Here is a 24,507-nt window from a genome sequence, read left to right on the forward strand (position 1 = left end):
TTTTTTTGTCCGAATAGAAGTATACAAGAACCCAAAGGCGATTATTAGCACACCGTGGTCATTTGAATGAGTCACCAGAACGTATGCTGTGTCTCCTCTGGGTTTTATTAAGCGCATCGTGCAAATATTCAAATGTATTTTCCATTGGCTACTAAACGTGAAGTATAATGACATTCATCCAAATTTGATTGTATTCATAGAAAGCGATCAATTACCACCAGGTTCATGGAGTACTTTTGTCCCAATCTGCCAAATGATCCACTTAAAGCCTCCTCCCTGAACCCCACCTCCGACCCCGAAACTTTTCCCCGCTCAATAATGCTAATCTGCCTTGCGAGTGACATTTTGTTTTCATTTCATAAGCAAAGCATGAGGCCAAACGGAAACGTGGCCAAGTTTAGTTTGTCCGTCTTGACAGGATGACGACAAGGTCTTCGGGCAGGACGGCTTTCTGACCGACATGGCTGCTCGCTCTTCTTCTTTTGCTTTCCCTCATCATTTCTACTCACTTTCTCAAGCTACATCAACTAACACTTGACCTAAATATATATTTTTTTTTTTTTTACTTGCTCTCTCTCTCTATATATATATATATATATATATTATTATTATTTTTTTTTTTATTTGCTCTTTATTTGATTTTTTTTATCTCCATCATCTCTTTTGGCCTCCCCACTTTTGACTGTTGCATTATTGATTCACTTAAAATGCACCTTTCTGCTTCATTTTATTTGTTTGCATCTTTTTTCCGCAGAATGCTGCTCTCTCTCACCTATTAACCCCCCAAGTCTGTGTTCATTTATCCACACGTAGGACAGCAAAGATTTACGAAAAGAGCCCTTTGCTCTATCATCCCAGCATAGCGGAATTCTCTTCAATAGATGAAAATAATGCACCAATTCATTTGAATGTCTCGCCCCACACGGGATGCTTTGTGTGTACGGCTGCGCAGCTGCTTGTCCCGTGAGCCATATGCTCTGTGAGTGTGTGTGCGTTGCATGCTTGCATGGGGGACTTTGGTTAGTGGGGAGTTGACATTTGAAAAAATATCCTCGCGATGAAGGAGAAGCCTTTGTAAGTTGCATGCTTTGCTGCATGTGTGGGTGCTCGCCGTCTTCCTCTTACCAAACACACTCAATGTGTTTGTTGTGTGACTTGATGTTTGTATTTGTGAACGTTACGAGCCAACAAGGCCTCGGAAAGAACGAACCAATAAGCAGAAACCAAAGCGCACCCTCTGCCCCCCCCCCCCCACCCACCTCCCGTCCCACAAGATGTCTCACGCTTGATTTTGGTTTATTGGTTCGGAGCAGGTCTTTGTTGAGAACCTCCAATCCCCACTTGAGGAGCTGTGGCTTTACTTCTCAGCCGTACAACTAATTTGGTCTTGTCAAACTGAAGACGAATTTGACTTTGCCAAATTTGGGTGAAACTCACAACAGCTTCTTGGCCCCCCCCACCCCGACCCAACCCCTGAGCCCCTTCCCAGTAGCCTCTGGCCGTGTCACTTGGAGGTTCCGCAAACATTTCAAAGCGTATTTGTTACTCAGCCCGATTGACCCTCCCCGCAGAGACTGCTCCGCATGGATCTGCCCGTGGCTGACGACAACACGGTCCACTTTAATTCCACCCTCATGGCTTTGATCCGGACGGCGCTGGACATCAAGATCGCCAAGATTTCTGAAGGTGCACAATCTCGCTTACTTTCTTTGGAAGATATATTGCTGTCCCAAAATGTATTTTTGATGATGATTTGATCTTTTGATGGGTAGCACATCAAGATATATTTTTTTTTTTGTAAAATGGACTCATCTAGTAACAGCATCTTTCTTTGTGTTTGTTTTGTTTTTGTCTCTTTGTGTGAATGTCCACACTGTGTGTGTGTGGGTGGGTGTTTTTGTCCCAGGTGGTATTGACAAGCACCAGATGGATGCAGAGCTGAGGAAAGAGATGATGGCAATCTGGCCCAATCTCTCCCAGAAGCATCTGGACTTGCTGGTTACTCCCCATAAGTGTAAGTTGCAGTGTACAAGGGCGCGTGCACGACGTGGCCCGGCCCGGCCCGGCCCGGCCCGGCCGCCCCGCGTCACCGACTTGAGCGACGTTGTTTCTCGTCCACGCCACCTGAGGATCGCTTCTTTCTTCCAGTCTCTCTTCACTGCTGCACCCTCTGATACAACTGACACACAACACAACACAACACAACACGGCACACAAGGAACGAGGCTAGCAACTGCAAAGCCTCAAATCAGAGGGTGCCTTTCTATAGAGCAACTCTCTATAGATGTCTTTTCACTTCCGGGCCAGTCAGAGTTGTGCATATGTCAAATATGGAATATTATGGTTCTCTTCAAAATGATCAAAAACGTGAAGCTGAAGTACGACGATTCTTGCCGTTTGTTTAATGCATGCTCTTGATCACGATGCAGTAATGCCTTGAGATGCAAGGAGCAATTCTGCAAAATAAAATCAAGTTGTTTTTTTTAAAACGCCACTGTTGGCGGAGCAACTCATGTAGACAAGCAATACAACAAAATTCAGGCATATTCTATTCGACTGCCCAACAGTGGTCATGTAATTCGATTCTTGACAACGTATTTATTTCATATTATTACAGTTTTTTCAAAAGAAACTAAATTGGAGACCTTTCATTTTTTGGGGCTGTTTTGGATTACCGGCATTTCCGTTCAATTTAAACTCTCATCTCAAGGCACCGCTGTAGTATTAACTCAAAGCAAGAAAATAAAAGAGAACACATGTGGCCAACTTTAAAAAGCGCACCACAAGTCTGTGATGCTGCTTCTGCTGTTTAAAAAAAAAAAAAAAAAAAGATCTGCCTGTGAAAAGACATTTTGCTCAATGTCCGTGTGTGTGTACTGGTGTCTTTGTTGGTGTGCATGCCTCACTCGCCTTTCTCTACCATTTCTGGCGCTCAGGGTCCATACCAAAGGGTCTAATCTTGCAGGATAACTTGTCATTCTCTCAGCAGCGACAGACCTGACAGTTGGCAAAATCTATGCTGCCATGATGATCATGGAGTACTACCGGCAGAGCAAGACCAAGCGCTCGCAGGCACTCCGGGACGAGCAGGTAATGCATGTTTGCCCCACTTGGACCTGTCGGGAGAGCATCACAAAATGGGCTCATCTTCACACACACACACACAGGCTGGGTCTACAGTATGTGCCAAAGGAAATCTCGCGTGAAAAAGGAAAAGAGACATTTGCAGTCAAATCCATAAGTATTGGGACATGGACGCTCTTTTTAGCTGCTTAGAGCAAACCAAGAGAATGGTAGAAATGTCCCAATATTTATGGAAGGAACTGATTGTTCAAATGGAAGCACCTCCTCGTTGTAGAAATAACAGTGCTGCCATCTGCTGCTTAAAAGATTTCCCTTCTTTCTGTTACCTATTGAGATGTATTTTTTCTTTCTAAATTCAGCCCCCAATTTCTTCATAAGGCAGAAGCAATAACTTTTTCTTTTTTCATCTTATTTTGAAGCGATACACAATCCCATACTAATGATACAATAATGTGCGTATACTGTACCTCCAGCCATTGGTTGCATTTTTTTGGAATTGCTGTTATGGGCCTGTCATGAAGATACCTTTTCATGCGGCATATTTCAATTCTAACACGTCTGAAACGTAAATCCCTCGACCTTGCACTTTTTCTGGCCAGCGTCAATCGCTCCTCTTCCCTTTGACTTGTTCCCGCAACGCTGCCTTGTTCTGCATCGCCTGAAATTGCCTGTGTTTCTTTCGTTTAATGACCGAGCAAGGCCATGAGACGTTTAATTTCGGCATTGTCGGATGCCAGCAGCCCTGCACGTCACGTCACGGCACGGCACCTCAGCTGTGGTCCTGCTTTGCTCCTTGCCATGCCCCATTTCCCTGTCGGTCTGCCTGATAGCCGGCGATGGCCGTGTCGTATATCTCACACAGAATCGAACGCCATTACTGTTTCAGCGCGTGGAACCGCCTTCCCCCAGCCAGGACGGGGCCCCGGCCCTCAACAACGCGCTCCCTCCACCTGAGACGACCGACGCAACGAGCAGCCTGTGAGTCTGGATTGGGACAGAACGTTTGTGTGCGTGCGTTTGACGGCGCGGATTCGTGTGTGACAGCCCGGTGGAAAGAAGGGTGCCGGAGAGCCACTCGTGGGTCACGGCTCGTGCTCAGGAGATGTCCCAAAAGGTCGGAAGCTGGAGTCCTGAAGATGGCCTGGGAAGCATGACCACCTCCCAGGTAAAAGGGTGCAGGGTGGGCTCACACGCAGGTACTGCAATCAAGCGTACATGGTAAATCTCCGGTCTCTCCTGTCCAGTCCACCATTTGTTTGGAAACTCCATTTTCAATCATGAGCACCACTTTCGAACATAGTGTACCTAATACAGTGTCCCCCAGCCAAATTAGAATTCCAAAGTTGGAAATGGGAAAGCTTGCCATGATACTCATCTGACCATGACCTCCCTTGCTCGCTCGGCCCGGCTGTTCCTTCCTCCCTGATGTCACATCATCATCTCCTGCTCTCCTGCTCTGTTTACAGACGGTAGAGATGAGAGAGATGGGGCAGGATGGTTACTCGGATACTGAGCACTTTCCACCAATGGAAGGCCACGGCAGGGCCGCTTCCATGCCCCGCCTACCAGGCGACAACCAAGTGAGCAGCATTGTCACCTCCTCCATCTTGCGTCTCCCTCCTCACCATCTTCTGTCTTTGCTCAATGATTGCTGTGGTTCTTAATGCATTTGGAATGGGACCCATCTTAAAGATTGACTATTGTTGCCAGGATGTTTGGTTCTGGTTGTAAAAGAACCACAAGCAAGGCAAAGTACGACCTTTCCATGTGGTCTTCTCCTCTCTTCCTCTCATATCTTGCATGTGATGGTCCTTTCCATGCCAGCACCCTCACTCATTTTGTGCTCTGGTTGTCAATGCACAAACCATGTCTGAGACTGACGCACAATGCGCACACACTACGTCGTCGGACCCTTGTTTCTACTAAACTTCAAGGTTTATTTCTCTTCCTTCCCGCTGAAGGTTGAGGAGTTTCTCTCGTCCCCAGCTAGCATGCGCTCCGTGTGTGTGTGTGTGTGTCTGTGTGCGCGTGTGTATAGAGGAGTTCACCCTGCTTCTGTCCGATTGTGGTAGTGTGTGATTGTGCGGATCTTGTAAGTATATTTTATCATTGCTTTATTTTCTTTTTCCTATAAATGAGTGTTTGCTAACCCTGCTGCTTGAGTGGACTTCCTTTTTTGAGCTGGCCCCCCAACTACTGTCTTTATTTTTTTTTTCCATTGTGAATCTGCTCATCTTTCTCTCCCGTCTGTCTCCCCATGCTCCTGTGTTGTCCTGGTTCTGCTTCATTTGTGGCTGTGTGTGTGTGTGTGTGTTTTCTTTGTGCTCACAGAAGCGGAGGAAGGGGAAGCAGCGTGGCAGTCACCTCAGTGTATGTACCCTGTCTTCCCTGTCTTTGTTTTTCCCGCTCTTCTCATCTCATCCATGTCACTCTGATTTGGGCTGAAGACTCATTCCCACCAAGAAGTTCAATTTGCTTCTGTTCTGATTAGTAGGGACTTGCTTGCATTTTTGTTGGAACCATTCTTTAAAAAAATTTAAACTATTTTTCTTTTTAATTTATTATTATTATTATTATTATTATTATTATTATTATTATTATTATTATTATTATTATTATTATTATTATTATTATTATTATTATTATTATTATTATTATTATTATTATTATTATGATTGAGTGGACCATCAGGGAAAAAAAATGACCCACAAATTTGATCCATGGAAAAGAGAAGAGTGTGGATGATGTAGAATAGGTTGACAGTATGATTTGATTGGTCTTGGTCTGTGGTCACCTTGCTACAATTCTTCGGACCCTTTTGTGAAGTGCAAATTTGTCCAGCATGAGCTTATCTGGTGACGCTGACGAGTAATTTGAGCCTCTTGGCCGGCCGGCTGCAGATTTGTAGCACGCCGCCTCTCGTCATTAACAAGCGTGTGCCCGCTTACTAACGAACGGGGTGATTGCTCTGGCGTTGTCTATGCCTCCATGCCATGAATGTTTTGTTCCTTTCGAAGTCTTGCATGCAAGTTTGTATTGAATGTGTGCCCGTTGATGGGCGCATGCTGTGTGCCAGATGAGGAATGACGTGAGTGCCAATGCTGGGATCGTTGGCGCCGCTCAGATAATACGGTTCTTATCAAACGTACACTATATGGACAATATTTACATTGGAAAATGTCTTCATTCCCAACTTTGTGACGATAGATTGAGAAATGCCCTTCCGTTCTTTTTCCAGTTGCGGTTAGACGACTTTGGCATCAAACACCTTTTGGGCTGAACGAGAACAATTTGTCCGCTCAGCCGCCGCCGCCGTAAATGTTCATCTCCATTTATAGAAGCAGCTGACGTTGATCTGGCGCGTTATGCAACACCACTGACATAATTAATGCCGGAGCCCATTAGCGTTTGAAAACTATATTTCATTTGACCGACCTCTATTATAGTGATTAAGGAGTAGGGAATGACGGACGGATTCTGAACACAGACCCCCCACCCCACCTCCTTGGAATTGTCCTCAGCAAATCTGCCAATGTCTTTGTCCATATAGTGTACTTGACTTAGCAACTTTGTAGGCAACTTAGGCGACATTGGCTCTGTCCTGCTGTTTTGATCCACGCCAAGCCTCCATGTGCGTGCGTGCATGGCCAGAGAAAAGCACTTTCCTACTGCCTGGAATGTTCCATGTTCAGGGGATTTCTTTGAAATGAGGATAGAGTAATGATGCAAGTCACACGGACCCTTTTATGACTTTTTTAGGAAGCATGAAGGCATGGCCGTTTGCCATCATGTCTGACTTTCTTGCTGAGCTGATGTGTTGCATTCCTTCCCAGTTTTGAAATGATGCAAGGTGGAGGCGTTTGTGTTTAAAAACCAAACACAACACAAACACACGAAATGAGTCAAGACTTGAAATGAATCTCCCAGCACGCGTCCTTCCGTCTTTCCGCCGTAGACCATCAGCGACAACAGCCCCATGAAGCGCTCGGCCTCCTCGCTAGGTCACAGCAGGTCGGGACGTGGCAGCAGAGACAAGGGAGGCCCGGACGTCTACGACGCCGCCGAGCGCGTCATACCCGAGGAAGGTCGGCCTTCCAGGCACGGGCACAGGAGAAAAGAACGCGGTCATCGGGCCTCCGAGAGGTCGCTGAGTCGCTACGCGGAGGCTGACGCAGGTTGGAGGCGGCACACGGCGCCACACGCGTATTCCTAGAACGTCTGCTACCAACTCTGGTTCTTAGCATTAGCATTGGTGGCCTCACACATGTCGTATACTAATTCTCTCCCGTGGGGTTTTGGCACAGACGCCCAGTCAGGTGACCTGATGTCCAGGGACAGGGATCGGGATCGGGACAGAGATCGTGGCCGCTCCAAAGACCGCAAGCACCATCACCATCATCACCACCATCACGGTTCCGTGGACAAAGAACGTTACGCGGCAGAGCGAGGCGGCGATTACGCCCGCAAGCATTCTCGTGACAGAGAGCCCGACAGGGAACGAGAACGGGACCCGCGATGGTCGCGATCCCCCAGCGAGGGTCGCGACTGCATCGCACACAGACAGGTAATTTGATGGTCGCAAGTTTCGAGCGGTCGTCTCGGTCGGTGCATGCACAAAAATATGCAACTCCTTTCATTGACTTGTCTTGGCATATCAATTCCCTGGCTAATAGGAACCAATACAAAACCAACATCTTTGCAAAGATAGTAATGTTCAATGATCATTTTTACATGTGTATAAATGTGGATGTCATTTGCAAGACTTGGGAATTACATGTAGTGCTTGCTGCTGGCATCAAGCAAAATCAATCAACCCAAACTGCAAAGTACAAGCGACAGCAACTAATCATCTCTGACATCACCAATCGGAGGCGAGCCTTACTGTCTTAGTGACGGATGTTTGCTCCGGCCTTTGTATTGGATCCCATTGGCACATTGTGCAGCCGGCCAGGCAGGCAGACAGGCAGGCAGGCAGGCAGGCAGGCAGGCAGGGCTGCACAATGTTGTGGCTGGTGAACGGATGACGTGCAGATATGAGCTGAGTCAGCTAATAATTGATGGCAACAAATATGCATACTTGGAGTACTGTATATTTGTTCAACTTCCTCTCCCCCCACTCCCTTTTCCTCCATTCCAACATCATTTACGTTTGGTTGAAAAAACAAATGTATGCACTGCAACCTTATGCATCAATATCAATGTCGAGATATATTGATTTATATATTACTTCAGATCTCCTGTCATGCAAAGTTGCACAGTATAAGTTATAGAAATATAATAAATGTACAGTACTTGCATGTATAGCAATTTATTGTGTACCACAATGGATGTTCTAGAAATGAACCCTTTTTCCTCCTTGTTGTTTTCTCTCCTTTGCATGGCATGTCTTTTTCATCCATCCATCCATCTATCCGCATTCCTCACACCTGTGCTTTTCTTGTGTGCGTGTCTTCTCATGCATTTTCTTAGAATGTCTCCTTCCCTCCTTCTGGCTCTTGGTCTTCCATCCTCGACTCTATGTTCCGTCGTTGAATCTGTGGTTCGTACTTTTATTTGCTTTATTTCACTTTTTCGTGTAGGGCAGTAGTTCGGTCAGTGGAAGTCCTGTTCCATCAACCTCGGGGACTAGCACGCCGCGCCGAGGCCGCCGTCAGTTGCCTCAGACGCCGGCGACGCCCCGCCCCCACGTTACGTACTCCCCCGTAGTCCGTAAGGTCGTGCCCTCGCAAGCGGCGGGGCGGGCTCCGGCCCCCGCGCCCCGCCGATTATCTCCGGAAGCCCCCCAAAGTCAGGTCCCTATGGGTGGCGTTCCGCCGGGCCACCACGGCGTGCCCCGCCAGGGTCATCACCCGCCGCTCCGTTGGGCGGACGCAGACGGAGGCTCCATAGAAGGCGACGGCTGCTTTCACAACCAAAACTACGTGCCCCACCACGAAGCGCCCGCTCACGAGCCGGGCGTCAACCCCCACCCGCACCCTTTGGCCGGCCACCCACTGCCACCTCCTCCCCAAGGGCAGCCACGCAACCTGCACCCCCTCCCCCCTCCCAACCCTCACCCCCTCCCCTTGCCGCCACACCCCCAGCCAAACCGTACCTCGGCGAGGACCGTCCACCACGTGCCCCCTTCAGCCAACGCCGCCACGCCCCATCAGGGCCAAGTGCAGCCGGGCGTCCAGCGCCGCCTGCCCAACGGTTACCGCTCTTCGTCACCTTCCACACATCTCCACGGACCCCAACATAGCGGGCCTCACAAGGTCCCGCCCCCAGGGGGACACCCTAGAGGACCCCGCAAGGGTCTGCATGAACCCTACTGCGAGAAGGAGCAGGACGACTGGTGCTAGCCCTCGGGGATGGGGATGGAACGTCCCGACGACACCGGGGCAGACCGGGACACGAATCAAATGAGAATGCTCAGACGCGATTGGCGATGGAGAGCAAGCAAAAAAAAATAATACCGAAAGAGGTACCAAACGTGCATTGATGGGACGCAAGTAGGTCAAGAGCTACAGCCACTTACAAGATGTCAAGAGTTGCAACTCAAAACAAAAAAAGATGTGTTTTTTGTTTTGCTTCCTCAAGCTGATTTGAAATGTGTCAGCTTGAAAGGAAGCCGATCCCAAGCCCAAGCCCAAGCCCACCCAGCCACCTGTTGAATATTGATGAGTTTTATCATCTCTTTTTAAATGAGAACAAAAATGACGACGAGCCCTCCGCCTTGCACGAGGCCATAGGCAGTGGCTACGAGAATTGGAGATGTTGGGTTCGAGGATTTGGAGAACACCCTCTGCCTGGGAACAGAATATTGACGCCCACCTCCGCCATGATGAAGAAAAACAAAACCATGACGGGTTTAACCACCAAACCAACCAGATTCTGCAGCCTTTCTTCTTCTCTTCCTGCAGCGGCTGCTTCTTCCGCTTCTTCTTCTTCTCCTTCTTCAAAACACACAAGCTTGAATCTTCTGTTGCACCCTCACACAGCTTTTCTAAGACTTGTGATCCTGCATGAATGATAACAGAATAAAAAAAGAAGAAGAATACTAGCAACAATGAGAATCTACTGTATGTAAGGGGGAGGGACATTTTTCTTCCTGTTGTAGCCTGTAGGTTTCCGCCCATCGGGGGTGAAATTTGGCTTTCTCTCTCTTTCTCCCCCTTTTGACGCTCTTCTCTTGGTAACCTCATATTCACTCGAAAAGGTCATATAGAGAAGTCACGTGTCATTGTAAGTAAGAGAAGAAAAAAAAAAAAGACTTTTTGCTTGCGTGTCTCTATGTTGTGTGCCAAATGCCTGCCACTCATACACGATGGAAATGCACTTTTTTTCTTCGGAACTTTTCTAACAAGGGTGATAATCTGGCAAGCAGGGTCAAGTGGATTTCCGAGCGGGAGATGTTGACGGGCGGGAAAGGTGGAGAAAGGAGAGAAACTGGTTGTTTTCTTTGACCGTAATAAAGGGAGCCCATACGTGGGAACGTGGAACGGCCTGACAACGGGTGAGTCACAATCTTAAATTCATGAAGGTGCCCAAAGAATTTGCGTCTCAAGTAATCGTTCCCAATTGAAATGAATGGAAATGCCATTAATCTGCTCCAGCCTTCCAAAATAGGACTAAAATCACTCACTCACTTTGTTTTCCTAACGTTAGCATTCAGCGCAAATCATTTGAAATACCTACACGTGTAATTCTCCTACTTTTCCGTTTACTTTGACAGTAAACTTTTTTCCAAATTCCCATCGTGCACTGAGGCAGTTCCACCTGTGACCTTCACGAGAGCGTCCCTCAGCCCACATGGAAAAACATTTGAGCTCAATCTGCCACGACTACCAATCTGCCTTGGAGGTCACAAAGGGTCACAGGCTAAAAAGATGTCGCTCACGGCTTTGTTATGGTCCAAGAAAACACTTGTGTATATACCGAATTTCTTTCTGTGTTTCTACGTGTGCCTCCGACTAACACATTTTATAACACTGCTGTCAGCATTTTTAGCGTTGCGTGTAACTCTTCTTTTCGGTTTGAGCACATATATTGACCACAGAATGCATCCCAGGAAAAAAAAAGGTAAAGACAAAAAAATAGATATAAACCTATCAGTGTCTTTCCAACCTCAGCGGAATGTCACGGACAAGTATTTTTTCACAACACTTTGGAATGAGATAGCACACAAGGTATGTAGCGAATACATGTGGTGAGTGTGTGTGTATGTGTGTACGTGTGTGTGTGTGTCTGTGCACGTGTAACACAGAGTTACAATTTTTTTTTTATTTTTCATTGGTTGCATATTTTTCTTTCTGCCTCCCAAAAAATCGTGGGTGTGTTTGTCTTTCGGTGTTTGTGCGGCACAATCCTTGACATAAGTGTGGAGAATTTTTTGGGGGGGATATTTTGAAACCTTAAAAAAAAGGAAAAAAAAGGTGTGTACGTATGTGTGAGATGTCAAATTTAATGGAACGCGCAAAGCTCAGATCACTCGCTCGCTATGTTTTCTTTTCTTTTGTCTATGCTGCAGTGAAAGCCACACTAATTAACCATAGCAAGTATTCAAAGAGCAATGTAAAGCTGCAAATGAGAAGAAAATGTCTTTTTGTTTGTTTTGTTTTTTTAAATAGAAATGTTTAAAGAAAAAAAGTTTTAAAAAGACCTAGTTCAAGAACTGCATGTGCTATGTGCATGCCACACTGTGGGTTAACAGTCATCTTCAGGACATAAAAGAAAAACAGACTAATGAATTCATAGATATTGGGGAAAAAAAGATATATAAATAGATGTTTTTAAAAAAAAAAAAAAAGCAACCTTTTTTTTCTTCTATTTTTGAAAACAAAAAATATTACAAAAAAAGGACCAAAAAAAGGGGGATCAAAACACAAAAGAGACTGGTGAGAGTTTTTTTTTTTCTTGTTATGGGCTCAAGGCACAACACAATGTTGAATGTTGAAGACACCACAGAATATGAAAAAAAAAAAGAAAAGTGCAGATCCAATGATGATAATGTGTTTTGTTGATCTTTTTCTTGTGGGGAGACGAGTAGCTATGGAAGTGCTGATCTCTCAACCACTCTGTCCTTTTCTCTCTCTCTCTCTCTCTCTCTCTCTCTCTCCTGTTCTCTCTTTCACGCTCTTCTCGCTCTCCTGTCACTCTCAACCTGTCTCACCACGATTTCTACCAGTGCATTTTGTAATTCCAAACAGAACTCTTCCTAAAGAATAATAAAAAAAATAACCAAAAAAAAAAATAACCTGAGAGAATGCACACTGGGTTGTCTGGGAGTCATTTCTGAGTCGCATTGTTATGAGATTTGACAACTACAATGTTACAATTATATGAAGAAGGGTTTAATGACTTTGAATAGTTTATTATTTTTATTGTCTCTTTATTTCAGTTCATTTTTATTTATTGTCTTTCATTCTTTAGCCACCAAGCTATAGAGAAAAGCTGCCAGTTGAAATTGCCTGCATTCTCGAAGGCGGCCAGCAGATGGCGGCACTGACTGAGTAAGTGTCGAACCAAAACGTAGATGACACTTTGTCGTCACTGGTCACACATAAACATTTACCAAATAAGGGAGAATGAAATAGATGGATGGGTTCCCCTCATGACTTGTCACTGTGTAGGAAAAAGCAAACTTGAAGACAGAACTTGTTACAAATCTTTTATTAAGATATTCATCATTGACTCCATTTGGACACGTTCTCTTTATTTTACAGTTTGTTAATGTGCAATTACCGTCGATAATGTTGGGTCACAGTTACGGGGCTTTCACAAAGTTATTGGCACTTGGAACACAGAAAGAAGAGGTGGATAGGCGCTGCGGGGTTTAACACGGGGGTCGGGGTCAGGTTGGGTCGGGTTGGGGGGGGGCCCAAGCCAGTACTGTACTGCGCGGGTTGGTTGTCAACGAGCAGCGCCATTTGGGGGTTTGGGTAAATACTGGATATAGCTCATGCTCTGAGTGGACAACAAACAATCTTACCTCTACGTGTGTCTATGCATTTATATACAGTATTCCTCTATACCTGTATCATATTTATATATGTACCGTTGTGTGACACAAGGATGTCCATGCCATGCCACACTTCAAGTGTGTAGGTCTACGCGTGAGAAGTGTAAACGCAGTTTGAGAACGAAAAAGAAAAACACCTTCGCAAAGCTTCTACTCGATGCGCACTAATGATGATGTCACCGAAAAGTTTGGAGCGGGCGAGGCCACAGTGGAATATCTTGCACTGTGCTGACGTAAAAGACAACAGGCGAAGGAAAATAGTGCTGATTCACAGCTACTACTGCAGTGTGAGAGCCAATGAGTCATCCGTTTCAAATGGATCCGTCCGTCTGTGCCATGCTGATTTGGGACCAAGTCACACTTGGAAATATTCTTGGTTGAAGCAATTTAAAAGGAAGAAAATTTCAGTGCAAAACTGAAGGGCATTTTGGGATTAGACATTTACAATCCACAGTGAAGGTAGAGTGACAACTTTTAAAAGGGGATCAATAGAATAACAAGTCATTGGAAAGAGTTCTGCTGATTGGAAGGAATTGATTGTTGAATAATTGGACAACCAAGGATCACTTGAGGATGTTGGCGGAGCTAGTGGGGGGCCGGTGGGGGTACTGCCCCCCCCTCTAAATATGCTCAGACTCCTCAGGCCAGATAATTGCCTTGCATTAATTATTTTCCAATTATTCTGAGGGAGTTGAATATTATTAAGAATAGTGGGAGATTTGTAGCAGAACAAAGGTGACTGGGGGACTTGTCTTGACTCCAGCAATTCACTATCAATTCCATACAGTCAACTAGATTCTTGCTTTTCTGCTCAAGCCAAATTCGGAGGTCATTTCAAAAGCAGACAACAAATAAATGTCAACGAAAATGTAGCAAGCTAGCGAGCAATTGAAAGTTGAGTCCAAGCCTGGAAGCACAACAGTCTTCAAAAGGATACTACAGAGGTAAGTGGAGTGCTTATGTGAGGTTTTGTAGTTATTTACTGCTTAATACCAAGTACTGCATCTCTGTTTAGTTTTTTTTGTAAATCTCATAACATGCATTCCTGTGGTTTCAGAAAGAATGAACAGGGTGATGCATATCCAAGTGAGGTTGAACTGGCCAGGAATGGAAAAAAAAGAAGTCAGCGCCTTTCCTGAAGACGCAGTCTCGCTAACAAAAGTCGCAAACATTGAATTCGACCTTGCCGCTAAAAACGGTGCAGATTTGGAGGGAGGAAAGGACCAAATTCGGCTCCAATTGCGACTTGTCAATAAGGTGCACAAACTGCCGCTTCTTCTCCTTAAGGTGCGCAAAAGCTCCACCCTGCCTCGTATCAACCAAATAAAAATCGCACAAACACACCGATTCCCCAAACACACACACCCGACTGGAGCAATATTGCTTCCGACTTCTTTGTACCTAGCAAAATTCTGCTTATTGATCTCCGTTGAAAAGGCACATTCCATAAATATCACCCCCACCACCCCCCCTTCACCCGTAACATGATTAGAATACAAAGTACAGTAGTCGTTTTGGGGGGCCTTAACTTCCCTGCACATCATTGTCGAAAAACAGTCAAGCCATCCAATGGCGTCTTTCTGCTTTTTAGCTCGTGAACAGAAGATGAAATGCGTCAAAAAGTAGCAGTTCCACTGCCCATTCCATCCTTCTGCACCCAAAAAACAAAAGTGAGCACAAATCATGAAGGGCGCCGTGATGCCGTCCGTATTCTACTCTCCGCTGCTTCTTCTCGGACAAAACGGCGGGAATTTAAAACAATCCCCGTCCTCGCTCGCTCGCGCGTGCGTCACAGCGGGCGTTGGCACGCGTACAAATAGAACTTGTCTTCTAAAAATATGACCGTAACATTTTCATTCGAATCGTCTGCTCGCCGGCTCTCTGATCAAGCTTGCTAAAAATATCGAAAAACAAACGCTGGGGTGGATTTATGTAACAGTGCACGGCGAATCGCAACAAAGATAGATTTGGTCAAAATCATTTGTGGGGAGTGGAAGATGACGTTGGAGGAGGACAAAGTAGTGTTCTTTTTTTTTTTTAACATTGACTGGCAATTTGGAATACAAGTCGACATTCACACTGGGGGGGGGGAAAAAATGCCATCAACGCTTACATTCAATACACACTAACTATGGAAAGACTTTTGAGCATTCGATAGCCTTGATATCCACTTTAAGGTCCTTGTACTAGTTGATAAAGCGTTACTAGTAAGACAGCCCAACTAGTACTTGTCGAGTAGCACAGAGGTTCAATTCAATACAGCTTTAAAGCTCCGACATGATTTCCATCTTAAGGTTTGATTGGGAAGCCAAAAGTGGCAGCAGTCTTCGCAAAAACGAGTAGTGATGTGACCAAAACAGATTTAATGCCTGGACGTTAAGATGGAAATCAAGCTGTTTGAGCATTTATTCAATAGCTAATACTAGTTGAGTCTAGTCGTGTTACTAGTGCAGTACTAAGTGTAATTGCAAACCGATCGGCCAAAAGTAGTGCGCGGACTTCCAGCTGGATATGAAGTGCACGGAATCGATGCTCCGAGGGCCTTTCCGTAGCTAAGCGACCGGCTTGCCGCGCAACCTCGGGTTCTCTCGTCAACTCGTACCACCAGCACCAGTGGGAATGTATTTCGTATGCAACAATCGATGTGCTTACACACCTTAAAAGGAGAAGGAGAGGCGCCCTCGGACGCTCTCCCTCCTCTCCACAAGCGCCGTTATAGAGGCAGAAAAGAAAAGCAAAAGTCGTTTCTATGGCCCGGTTACAGCCGTAGCGGGGGAGGGGGAGGGGGGGGGGGCGTATCGACAGTCACGCGTGAGAGTGAGGAGGTGAGCGCAAGTGGCTGGCCGCGCACGCTTAAAATAACGCGCCGACGTCCCCGCTCACGCCCGGGAGCGATTCACCTGAAGAGCCGCCCGACTCGGCCCCGGCCGAGGCTTCCAGGGAGGCGGGGTCGAAGGCCGGCTCGGCGCCCAGGGTGTCGTCCTCGGCTTTGACGCCGTCCGAGAGGAAGGCGGAGTAGGCGTCGCTCTCGGCGATGAGCAGCTTGAGCTTGGGGATCCAGCTCTTGCGCACCACTCGCCGGGCGTTGGTGCACATGTCGGCGGCGATGGCGTTCATCTCGCTCTCTTTGAAGCTGGTGGCAAAGTTCTGGCAGTAAACTGAGGCCAGGAAGACAAGCGCGGCGACGTTAGCGTGGCCGTCGGCGGGAATGGCGCCTTTCAAATGGGCTCACATTTAACTGCGTGCAGCACTCGGTTGTCCAGGGGCTTGCGGCTGGGGTCGTTGGTGGAAGAGCGAATGCCCGTCCCGCAGCTGTTGGCCAGCGTATTCCTACATTTCAAAAAAAGAATGTTTCCATTTCACAGGATTGATTCAAGCGTGAAAAGAAAACGGCGGGGACCGACCTGTCAAAGAAGGCGGCCAGCAGCCTCCTCAGCAGCACTTTGTGTCTGGTCCCTGCGCTCACGTGACAGTTCATCAGCTGGGCCCGGGAAATAAAGACAGAGGTACCTGGCGACACGAAAAAATTCATTCATTGGACCCTCTTTATGGTTCATTCCGACTGAAGATTGCAGTTCATTCCCGCTTACCTGAGACCAGCTCGAGTTTCTCAGCGGGATCTCCCTCTTCGTACAGTTTGGGATGACAGCGGTTGCCGATCTGAGCGATCAGCTCCGCCGGGAGACAGGTGAGGTCTCGGCCGCGCATACGCCCCCGCGTCTCCGTGTGGTCGGGGAGCGCCTCCACCCGCTCGCCTGCGGCTGAGGAAAGCTGAAAGGTCGGAGGGGGCGGCGAGCACACGGGTGGTGCGGCGGCGTGGCGTTTACACACATTTACCTGCAGCTCCCATGTTGAGCATGCTGTACATGGTGTACATGTTGCAGATTTGCCTGTACTGCTCTTCGGCGCAGTCCTCCGCGCCTTCTTCCTCCTCTTCATCGTCGTGGTAGCTGATGGGTGAGTCGCTAGCGTAGGTGCTCAGGGTGCCCGGGCTGGCGCCCTCGGACACGCCCGCCGAGGTGCCGTTGGTGCCCGCGCCGGTGGCGCCCATCCCCATGGCCAGCCCGAGCGCTCCGGGGCTCTGGATGGTGCTGCCTCGCACCGCCTCCTGGGAGTAACGCGCCGCCTTTCTGGCGCCCCCTCCTGCCCCGGAGCCGCCTCCGCCGCCGTCACGGCTGCTGCCACCCTCCCACAAGCGCTTGGCCACGGGAGTGCAGAGCACGGAATGAGCGGCGGCGGCGGCGGCGGCTTCCGGTTGGCTGGCAGGCTGCTCCGTCTTCACCCGCGACACTAACGGGAGAGGCGTTAAGCAGGCGGCGGGCCGGGCTGCACCGCTAGCCGTCTGCGTGACGGGGCTCTGAGGCTCAGATGGCGGAGCCTCCTCGGCAGTAAGTCCCTGGGAGTCGCAACTGGGGGAGGAGACCTGAAGATGAACGTAAACACAAATTCTGGACACTGGTTGCATAAAACACACAGCAGCTTTTTTTTGTCTTTTTTTTACCTTGAGGAAGAATTCGGTGCCTTTTTCCATGATCTGTTGGATCTGCAGGAAGCCAGCAGTGTACATGAGGAGGAACTGGTCGCCCACCGTCATGCTCAGACGGCCCGTGTAGCAGAAGGCCAAAATCTGTTGGAAGCTCTGGGGCTGCACGGCCGGTGGAAGCTCCACCACCGTCGGGCTGGCCTCGTTGCCGCTAGCGCCGCCGTTGCTGAAAAGGTCCCGGAAGTAAGAACTGCTCGCAGCCAAGACAGCACGGTGAGCCTGGAGTCGGATTACATTTGACATAACAAAGTCATCGTCATACACAATGTTCCTCTCAAAATAAATAATAATAGTAACTCCATCTTAGTGATTGTGAAGTGGTTGGGAACTTTTGGATGAAATTGCACAGGCCTACCTTGAAGGCGTGCCCCTTTACCACCACAGAGACATCACAGTAGAGGCCCTGCAGACGCTGCTCGTTCAAACACTCTAAAACGTTGTTGCCAAAGTTTGGGATCGCCATCTGGAGGGTCTGGGCCATGGTGCGCCAATGCACACCAACAAAGGCTCTGTTTGGGTGGGAAGAGACACCAGAATAGACATCAGTGCATACAAGTGGCACCTTTAAATTTGGACAAAGTCAGGTCCTATTTGGGATCCACTGGGCCTCACTGTACATTTGCTACTCAGCACACGCAGTTCTTCACACAGTCCTATCGCAGACGGTTCACGAAATGACGATATTTGGCGGATAATCTGCATTCCATTAATCCTAGACGTCACGTCGGCCTCTCAGGAGCCCGGAGCTCAATGAAAGCCTGTTTTATGTTCTGTCTTCTATGAGCCTGAAAATCCAGTGTCCTGAGATAACTGGGTCATGTGCTGTTATTCTCTGCATGGCGGCGGCGGCGACGACAAAGCGCACCTAGCATGAGTCGATTCGCTGTACGCCAAACGCCCAAAAGCAAACATCTTGCCCTGCAGGCAGGCCATTCAGCAGATCGCCATTTACGTGCGGGAACGAAAAGCCCAAAGCCTTCCTTGACTTTTGATGTCAAAAGCAAACCAAATGCATGTGTGGCAGGAGTGACCAGAGAGAGAGCAGCCCCATCATATCCAAAGCCTTTCATTTGGGACTTAGCCAAGCTCCAGGGTAAAGAGAAATGCTCTCTTTGTCTCCCTCCCTCCGGCTCCCTCTCCCTCATACTAAAACACAGATGCGCACACACCAACTCAAACAAACCCACAAAAGGCACACACTGACTCGCACACAGACAATACAGCTTGTTTACGGATTGGCGAGCCGCAGTGAGCACACATGCTTGCACATGAAGACACACAAACACAGGCTTTGGGGGGGGGGGGGGGGAAGGGGGCGGGGGGGGCACACAGTTTGCTCTGACAGTGAAAGAGATGTGACGGAGTGTGCATGCGTCTTCATGCACCAAGGAGGGGCAAATGAGTCTTGAAGCGAATAGAGGGATCATCCCAGGTCGCAAAAGAGAACGTTCAAGGCGGCCTTACTGGGAAAAGTGGGACAACGAAGCACGCTCAAAAGCTTTCCATCACGTCTGCTAAATGACTTGCATGCTTTTTTTTTCCGTTTGAAAGCGCTTCTAAACCGAAGCAGCCTTTTTTTTCCCGACTGCCGGACTGTCATTGCTGCAGCTGGCACACGATGCTGACTTTCTGCAGACATTTCCTGCTTCATCAACTTATTGCAGACGTTCTATTCTCCTTATTATGACATTGTGCACAAGCAACTGCGCTGATGTGCATATTAGCATTATTATGACTGAGACATTGTGCACAAGCAACCGCGCTGATGTGGTTTACCCGAAAGGGCTGCTGGGTAAACACGGGCACGCGAGGACTCCGCACGGTGCCAGTCCCGGCCGGCCGGGGTCTCTCGACTGTCGGCTGGCACCGGAGGCGACGCGAGGGAGGCGGCACGGGCTGGCAGGCAGCGAGAGCCCGGCCGGCCAGGTTGTCCCGGACGATTGCACGCCTGTGACCGCTAAAGACCCTCGCCCGCCCGCGACTGACTAATTCGTCGCGCCAGTCTCGTGGGACTGACTGCAAGAGACGTTGATCGTCCTCTCCGCTCCGCTCCGCTCCGCAGCGGGCCTGGAGAGGTAGCTAACGGCTAAAGCTAACTGTTAAATATTTTGGGCGGACCATCCACGGCGTGCACACTCAATCCAACAAAATGTCAAACACTTCCACGACGGTGCACAGTCGTAAAGACACGCAGGGGACTTACTGTCAACGCGGGCGAGGTGACTCGGCTGCGACGTCGCTTCTCATGCACCCAAACGTGGCTTATTTAAATATTTTGGTGATGGGGGAAATCGCTCCCCCTGCCAGTCTCCATTCTACCGACATCAACAGGTCATCCCGGGACACGCAGCAGCTGAGTGCGAGCCAGACGGAACCAGTGCGGCAGCGAGCGGGGGTGGGGGAGGGACGGACCGACGGACGGACGCACGGACGGCGCACAACAACGAGCGATTCTTCCTTCCCCAAGTGGCGACCGCCAGCCAAACCTGCGCGCCCGCCCGCTAGCGAGGGCTGCCTTGGCGCACACCTGAGCGCCGCCGCATTTTTGGCGTGATTGTGACAAAGAGCTGCATGGCGCAGGGCAGGGATTTGTCCGCCTCGCTTTGTGCGGCAGGGGGGGAGTCGCAGACAATCCCGACTCGTCCCCTACTTTCCCCCGAACTTTAAATCATCCGGATTCTTCCGCGTCATCAGCGTCAGCAACCTTGACGTGAAGCGCAGACTGGCCCTTCCCACACTTGGCACCCCCTCCCGTCCCCTCCATCCATCCATCCGTCCTTCTTGGCTCCCTCCTCCTCTTCTTCCGTCGCCGCCGGATTCTGAGACGACCCCCTCCTCCTCCTACCTCGCACGCGAGACCCTCGCTCGCCCCCCTTCGATTGGAACTGGAGCGATTGTCGGGATCCCCTGTGACTGCGGAACACCGATGGCGCAGAGTTCGACACTTCTTGCGCCTCATTCCATCGCATGGCTGGCAGGCCAGAAGACTCACGAGCATGCTGGCCCATCCCAAGGAAAATTCCATTCTCTATTTTCATGCCTGCCAATCATCACAATTGTTTGTGTCATTAAAGACTGTTGACACGAGCAGAAGCTCAATGCTCCCCACTCCACCAAAACAGGCCCAACTATTCCCGTTATTAACCAGAGTTTGCAAAAGTACTCCAAGTAGTTGGAAATCAAGTCCAAAAATGTTTGAACCAAATTGTGTTCCATGCACCTCCACTCTTCTAAACACAGCATTTTGATTCATATGGTATTTGTAGAAGATGAATTAAGATGACAAATGGACCTGTTTTTCTCCATCTCAGGGGACGGCCATTTTGTCCTGCGCTGCCACTGGCTATCGACTGAGAAAGACACATCGGTCCCAGAGGGGTCAGCCTGCAAATGTCACAAGACCAAACCCAGAGACCAGGTCAGCCAAGTTACCCATGGTAAAGTGGAAGTGCAGTACCCATTCAAATCCTGTACTGTCCAGACATTTTTGAAAATGGTGTGGTAAACATGCCCCTCCCTTTTTGCAGATTTTGAAAAAATCTCTTGTGATGTATCAATTTTCATTTTTTTGCACGAGCCCACTCAAATCCTCTGTGTGCAGACACAGTATGTACACTAGAGGGCGCCAACCCTTTTCAAACTGGTTCACTTGAGAAAGCAGAGCCACTCATGTTGGTCACCGGACATTTGCAGAACCTTTCTCCACCCGACAAACTCATGCACGGGTTTCCTTGTTTGACAATGACACCGAAAGTTGCCATTATTCCGAGTATGGGACAACACAGTGCTCATAGGGAAGGCTGCTGGGCCCGATGCCATGCTTCCCAGTTGCCCGCCGGCCGGCCCCTTGGCACTTGGGTTGGCATCCGTGTGCTGTGTCCACATCCCAGCAACAGCGTCAGTGATTTGGGCCGGCTCCCTCAGGTCCCCGGCCAATCATACACAGACGGAGGCAAATCATTCTGGAGGTAGCCAATAGTGACGCCGGAGTGTCATCCCTCCCTGATGGAAATTCCTTCAACCCACCGTGTACACAAAACGCAGACGTTGTATACATAGTGGGAGTGTGCACATAGTGGTGTGCGTGATGGAAAGAAGAGATCAAATAACAATCTGGAGTTGGAAGTGAATGCTTTTCTTTCGACTCCAGAGCACAACCGGTTGAGGCCTTCCGTTCTTTTCTCCATTGCGTCTCAACTGATTGCTTTCTCATGAAGCATTGAAGCGCCACTTTTGGCTTCCTCTGGCGGTCACTTGGAATAACTGCATTTTCTTTCTGATTTTCGCTTTTTAAAATGACCGTATGAGTCATATCCATTGTCATTTCTCATTGGAAAATAGGAAAGCCAAATTCGACTTGTTAAGATCAACAATAAAAGTAACGAGACAGTCCGAGGTATTGGATTAGTCCGCAATCAACAACCATCTCTATTGTTCTGCTATGTGACAGTGGTTTCCTATATTATGCGCATATCGTACATATGTGACCGAGGATCATTGGCGTTATGTAAAAAGATCTAAAAGTGATTTGAGGATTTATCAGTCTGTAAATCCTAATCTAAATGGCTGACTTGGGTTGGAGTCTTCTTATCTGCCATTTTAATAATATTTGGAACATATTTTTTTGAATAAATAGAATTGTTTTGGAACATATTTTTTATGTTATAATCAATGTAAAAAAACACATGTGAATGTACACTGTATATAATATTGCACATCATTAATCTCGTGTTTATATTGCAGACTAAATCTGCAGACTTAATCCATGAGAGCCTTCATCCCTCCTCTTTGACATTCACCAGTGATGACATTTTCCACCCCTGTGCAAACGCCCGCACTTGCCATCCATAATAGGTGCCATCGCGCTTCCTTCCTCAATTCCTTGAGTTTTCTTCACAAAAAGCAAGCATGAGTCTGAAACAAGCCTGCATCTTCCTCAGAGGTGGCAAACAGAGACAAGTAAGTCATGCGGATCGGATTTTTTCTGACTTTACCACTAAATGGTTTTTTTCATGCAAATTCAGTAGCTGCTGTTGTAAAAAACATTTTGATCTCAGTGTAATAGTTTGGGCTGATATTATTTGATATAATTACCGTATTTTCCGGCCTATAAGGCGCACCGGACTATAAGGCGCACCTTCAATGAATGGCCCATTTTAAAACTTTATCCTTATATAAGGCGCACCGGCCTATAAGGCGCACCATTAATGCATCATGTCAGATTTTTAATCCAAATCAAATCATTCTCCATTTTATCTTTTTTATTTCAACTTCAAATGCAACAAATGACTTTATAATCACAAAATAATGATCCATAGTCTTTTTGAGTCATGATTCATAGTCTTCAGCGGGCCACTTATGATTGATTTCATGACACAATGCTTTGGGCCAGTTTAAATTTAGGAATTTGGTCCATATATAAGGCGCACCGGGCTATAAGGCGCACTGTTGGTTTTTGAGAAAATTTTAGGTTTTTAGGTGCGCCTTATAGGGCGGAAAATACGGTAATGAATGAGGAATTGACTCAGTGGAAGATTTTTTTTTTACAAGTAATCATTATGCATCATAAATCCAAGATATAAAAGTAAACTATTGCTATTTGTGTCCATCCTTACTTTTTCACAGAGATCTCTGACTCCTGATGAAGTAGAAGGTAATTTGACGCTGCCCCCCCCCCTCCCCCCGCACATTTTAGATGAGTCTGCAACTTTTAACCTTTCTCTCATGCTCTCTAGAGTTACGTGCGGCTTTTGTGGAGTTTGACAAAGATAAAGATGGCTTCATCAACTGCAAAGATTTGGGCAACCTGATGAGGACGATGGGTTACATGCCAACGGAAATGGAGTTGATCGAATTAAGCCAAAACATCAACATGAATTGTAAGTTAACACTAAGCACGCTCTGGAAATCAAGATGTTTCATATTTTTGTCTCATGGCAGTGGGGGGGCATGTGGACTTGGAGGACTTTGTAGAAATAATGACCCCCAAACTCCTGGCTGAAACGGCAGGCATGATTGGCCTCAAAGAACTTAAAGACGCTTTCAGAGAGGTGAGCTCCCATTTTGTGTTGTCGCTCCGTTTGAATGTCTAAAGACCTTCCCCCCCCCCCCTCGCACCCGCCTCTTCCAGTTTGATATGGACGGCGATGGTTCCATCACGTCCGACGAGCTGAGGAACGCCATGCTCAAGTTGCTGGGTGAGCAAGCCAGCAAAAAGGAAATTGACGCCGTGGTGAACGAAGTGGACAACAATGGCGATGGGACTGTTGACTTTGAGGGTGAGGAATAATAGCATTATGCAAAAACACATACAGAGCATGAGTTCAAAAGGAAAAAAATAATCATCCAAATTCTGTCATTCTAGAATTTGTGCAAATGATGTCACAGAAGTGAAGACGACAAACAACTGCGGATTCATTTCCCCCCCCCCTTTCCTTTCCTTTCCTTTCCTTTCCTTTCCTTTCCTTTCCTTTCCTTTCCTTTCCTTTCCTTTCCTTTCCTTTCCTTTCCTTTCCTTTCCTTTCCTTTCCTTTCCTTTCCTTTCCTTTCCTTTCCTTTCCTTTCCTTTCCTTTCCTTTCCTTTCCTTTCCCCTCATGTGCTGAATCATTTGTATACATCAATTTAAAAGAAAAATTGTAAATATATCCAAATATATTTGTATACAGACTTTTAAGGGGGGGGATAACATCAAGTTTCTAATGAGAAAAAGTCATCAAATATTTGATCAATTTTGGGGTCTTACACTGAGAAAAAAAATAAATGAATAAAAAGTCAAATGAATGCATGATGCTTTTGATGCAAAAAAAAAACTCCCTTTTGATCCTGTCGAGATCGTACAGAAGCAATTAAATGAATACTTTTCCATTGAAAGGTGAAAAT

The 24,507-nt window shown here is 47.5% G+C and overlaps 3 protein-coding genes across 6 annotated transcripts in view; 2 read left to right on the forward strand and 1 right to left on the reverse strand.

The window, feature by feature from the left end:
- cacna1aa (calcium channel, voltage-dependent, P/Q type, alpha 1A subunit, a) overlaps window positions 1–9,425 on the forward strand; it is a 31,458-nt gene extending 22,033 nt beyond the window's left edge. Inside the window, exons 39-47 of the mRNA XM_061303859.1 lie at window positions 1,572–1,686; window positions 1,907–2,014; window positions 2,990–3,090; window positions 3,971–4,062; window positions 4,129–4,249; window positions 4,551–4,664; window positions 7,040–7,259; window positions 7,389–7,648; window positions 8,664–9,425. Of these exons, the coding sequence (XP_061159843.1) occupies window positions 1,572–1,686; window positions 1,907–2,014; window positions 2,990–3,090; window positions 3,971–4,062; window positions 4,129–4,249; window positions 4,551–4,664; window positions 7,040–7,259; window positions 7,389–7,648; window positions 8,664–9,425 (1,893 nt within the window). The remainder of the gene's footprint in view (window positions 1–1,571; window positions 1,687–1,906; window positions 2,015–2,989; window positions 3,091–3,970; window positions 4,063–4,128; window positions 4,250–4,550; window positions 4,665–7,039; window positions 7,260–7,388; window positions 7,649–8,663) is intronic.
- A 3,295-nt stretch (window positions 9,426–12,720) lies between these two features.
- Window positions 12,721–20,100, reverse strand: nacc1a (nucleus accumbens associated 1, BEN and BTB (POZ) domain containing a). 4 transcript variants are annotated; one of them, XM_061303085.1, is made up of 8 exons: window positions 19,831–20,100; window positions 17,983–18,136; window positions 17,586–17,846; window positions 16,922–17,507; window positions 16,675–16,845; window positions 16,489–16,594; window positions 16,317–16,414; window positions 12,721–16,242 (listed from the first exon to the last, which is right to left on the reverse strand). In XM_061303085.1, the coding sequence occupies exons 2-8, from the start codon at window positions 18,106–18,108 to the stop codon at window positions 15,938–15,940; spliced, it is 1,653 nt and encodes a 550-aa protein (XP_061159069.1). In that variant the 5' UTR covers window positions 18,109–18,136; window positions 19,831–20,100; the 3' UTR covers window positions 12,721–15,937. The 4 variants fall into 4 exon arrangements, with proteins under 4 accessions (XP_061159069.1, XP_061159067.1, XP_061159068.1 ...); XM_061303083.1 differs by having other exon boundaries at window positions 16,916–17,507; XM_061303084.1 differs by lacking the exon at window positions 19,831–20,100 and adding an exon at window positions 19,404–19,534 and having other exon boundaries at window positions 16,916–17,507.
- A 276-nt stretch (window positions 20,101–20,376) lies between these two features.
- cabp5b (calcium binding protein 5b) lies at window positions 20,377–24,408 on the forward strand. The gene is made up of 7 exons (XM_061303087.1): window positions 20,377–21,595; window positions 22,371–22,586; window positions 23,253–23,280; window positions 23,363–23,506; window positions 23,568–23,677; window positions 23,758–23,905; window positions 23,992–24,408. The coding sequence occupies exons 2-7, from the start codon at window positions 22,536–22,538 to the stop codon at window positions 24,018–24,020; spliced, it is 510 nt and encodes a 169-aa protein (XP_061159071.1). The 5' UTR covers window positions 20,377–21,595; window positions 22,371–22,535; the 3' UTR covers window positions 24,021–24,408.
- The last annotated feature ends 99 nt before the right edge of the window (window positions 24,409–24,507 follow it).

The sequence above is a fragment of the Syngnathus typhle genome, linkage group LG17 (genome assembly GCF_033458585.1).
Source record: "Syngnathus typhle isolate RoL2023-S1 ecotype Sweden linkage group LG17, RoL_Styp_1.0, whole genome shotgun sequence".
NCBI lineage: Eukaryota > Metazoa > Chordata > Actinopteri > Syngnathiformes > Syngnathidae > Syngnathus > Syngnathus typhle.

What these genes read in the sequence shown, in the direction of transcription:
- cabp5b (XM_061303087.1), top strand. Translation starts at nt 22,536, where the DNA reads ATGAGTCTGAAACAAGCCTGCATCTTCCTCAGAGGTGGCAAACAGAGA. An exon ending in GAGGTGGCAAACAGAGACAA is followed by an intron (nt 22,587 to 23,252) that starts GTAAGTCATGCG and finishes ACTTTTTCACAG; the next exon opens with AGATCTCTGACTCCTGATGA. An exon ending in TGGGACTGTTGACTTTGAGG is followed by an intron (nt 23,906 to 23,991) that starts GTGAGGAATAAT and finishes CTGTCATTCTAG; the next exon opens with AATTTGTGCAAATGATGTCA.
- nacc1a (XM_061303083.1), bottom strand. Translation starts at nt 18,108, where the DNA reads ATGGCCCAGACCCTCCAGATGGCGATCCCAAACTTTGGCAACAACGTT. An exon ending in GCACCGAATTCTTCCTCAAG is followed by an intron (nt 17,508 to 17,585) that starts GTAAAAAAAAGA and finishes GTTCATCTTCAG; the next exon opens with GTCTCCTCCCCCAGTTGCGA. An exon ending in CTGGCCGCCTTCTTTGACAG is followed by an intron (nt 16,415 to 16,488) that starts GTCGGTCCCCGC and finishes TTTGAAATGTAG; the next exon opens with GAATACGCTGGCCAACAGCT.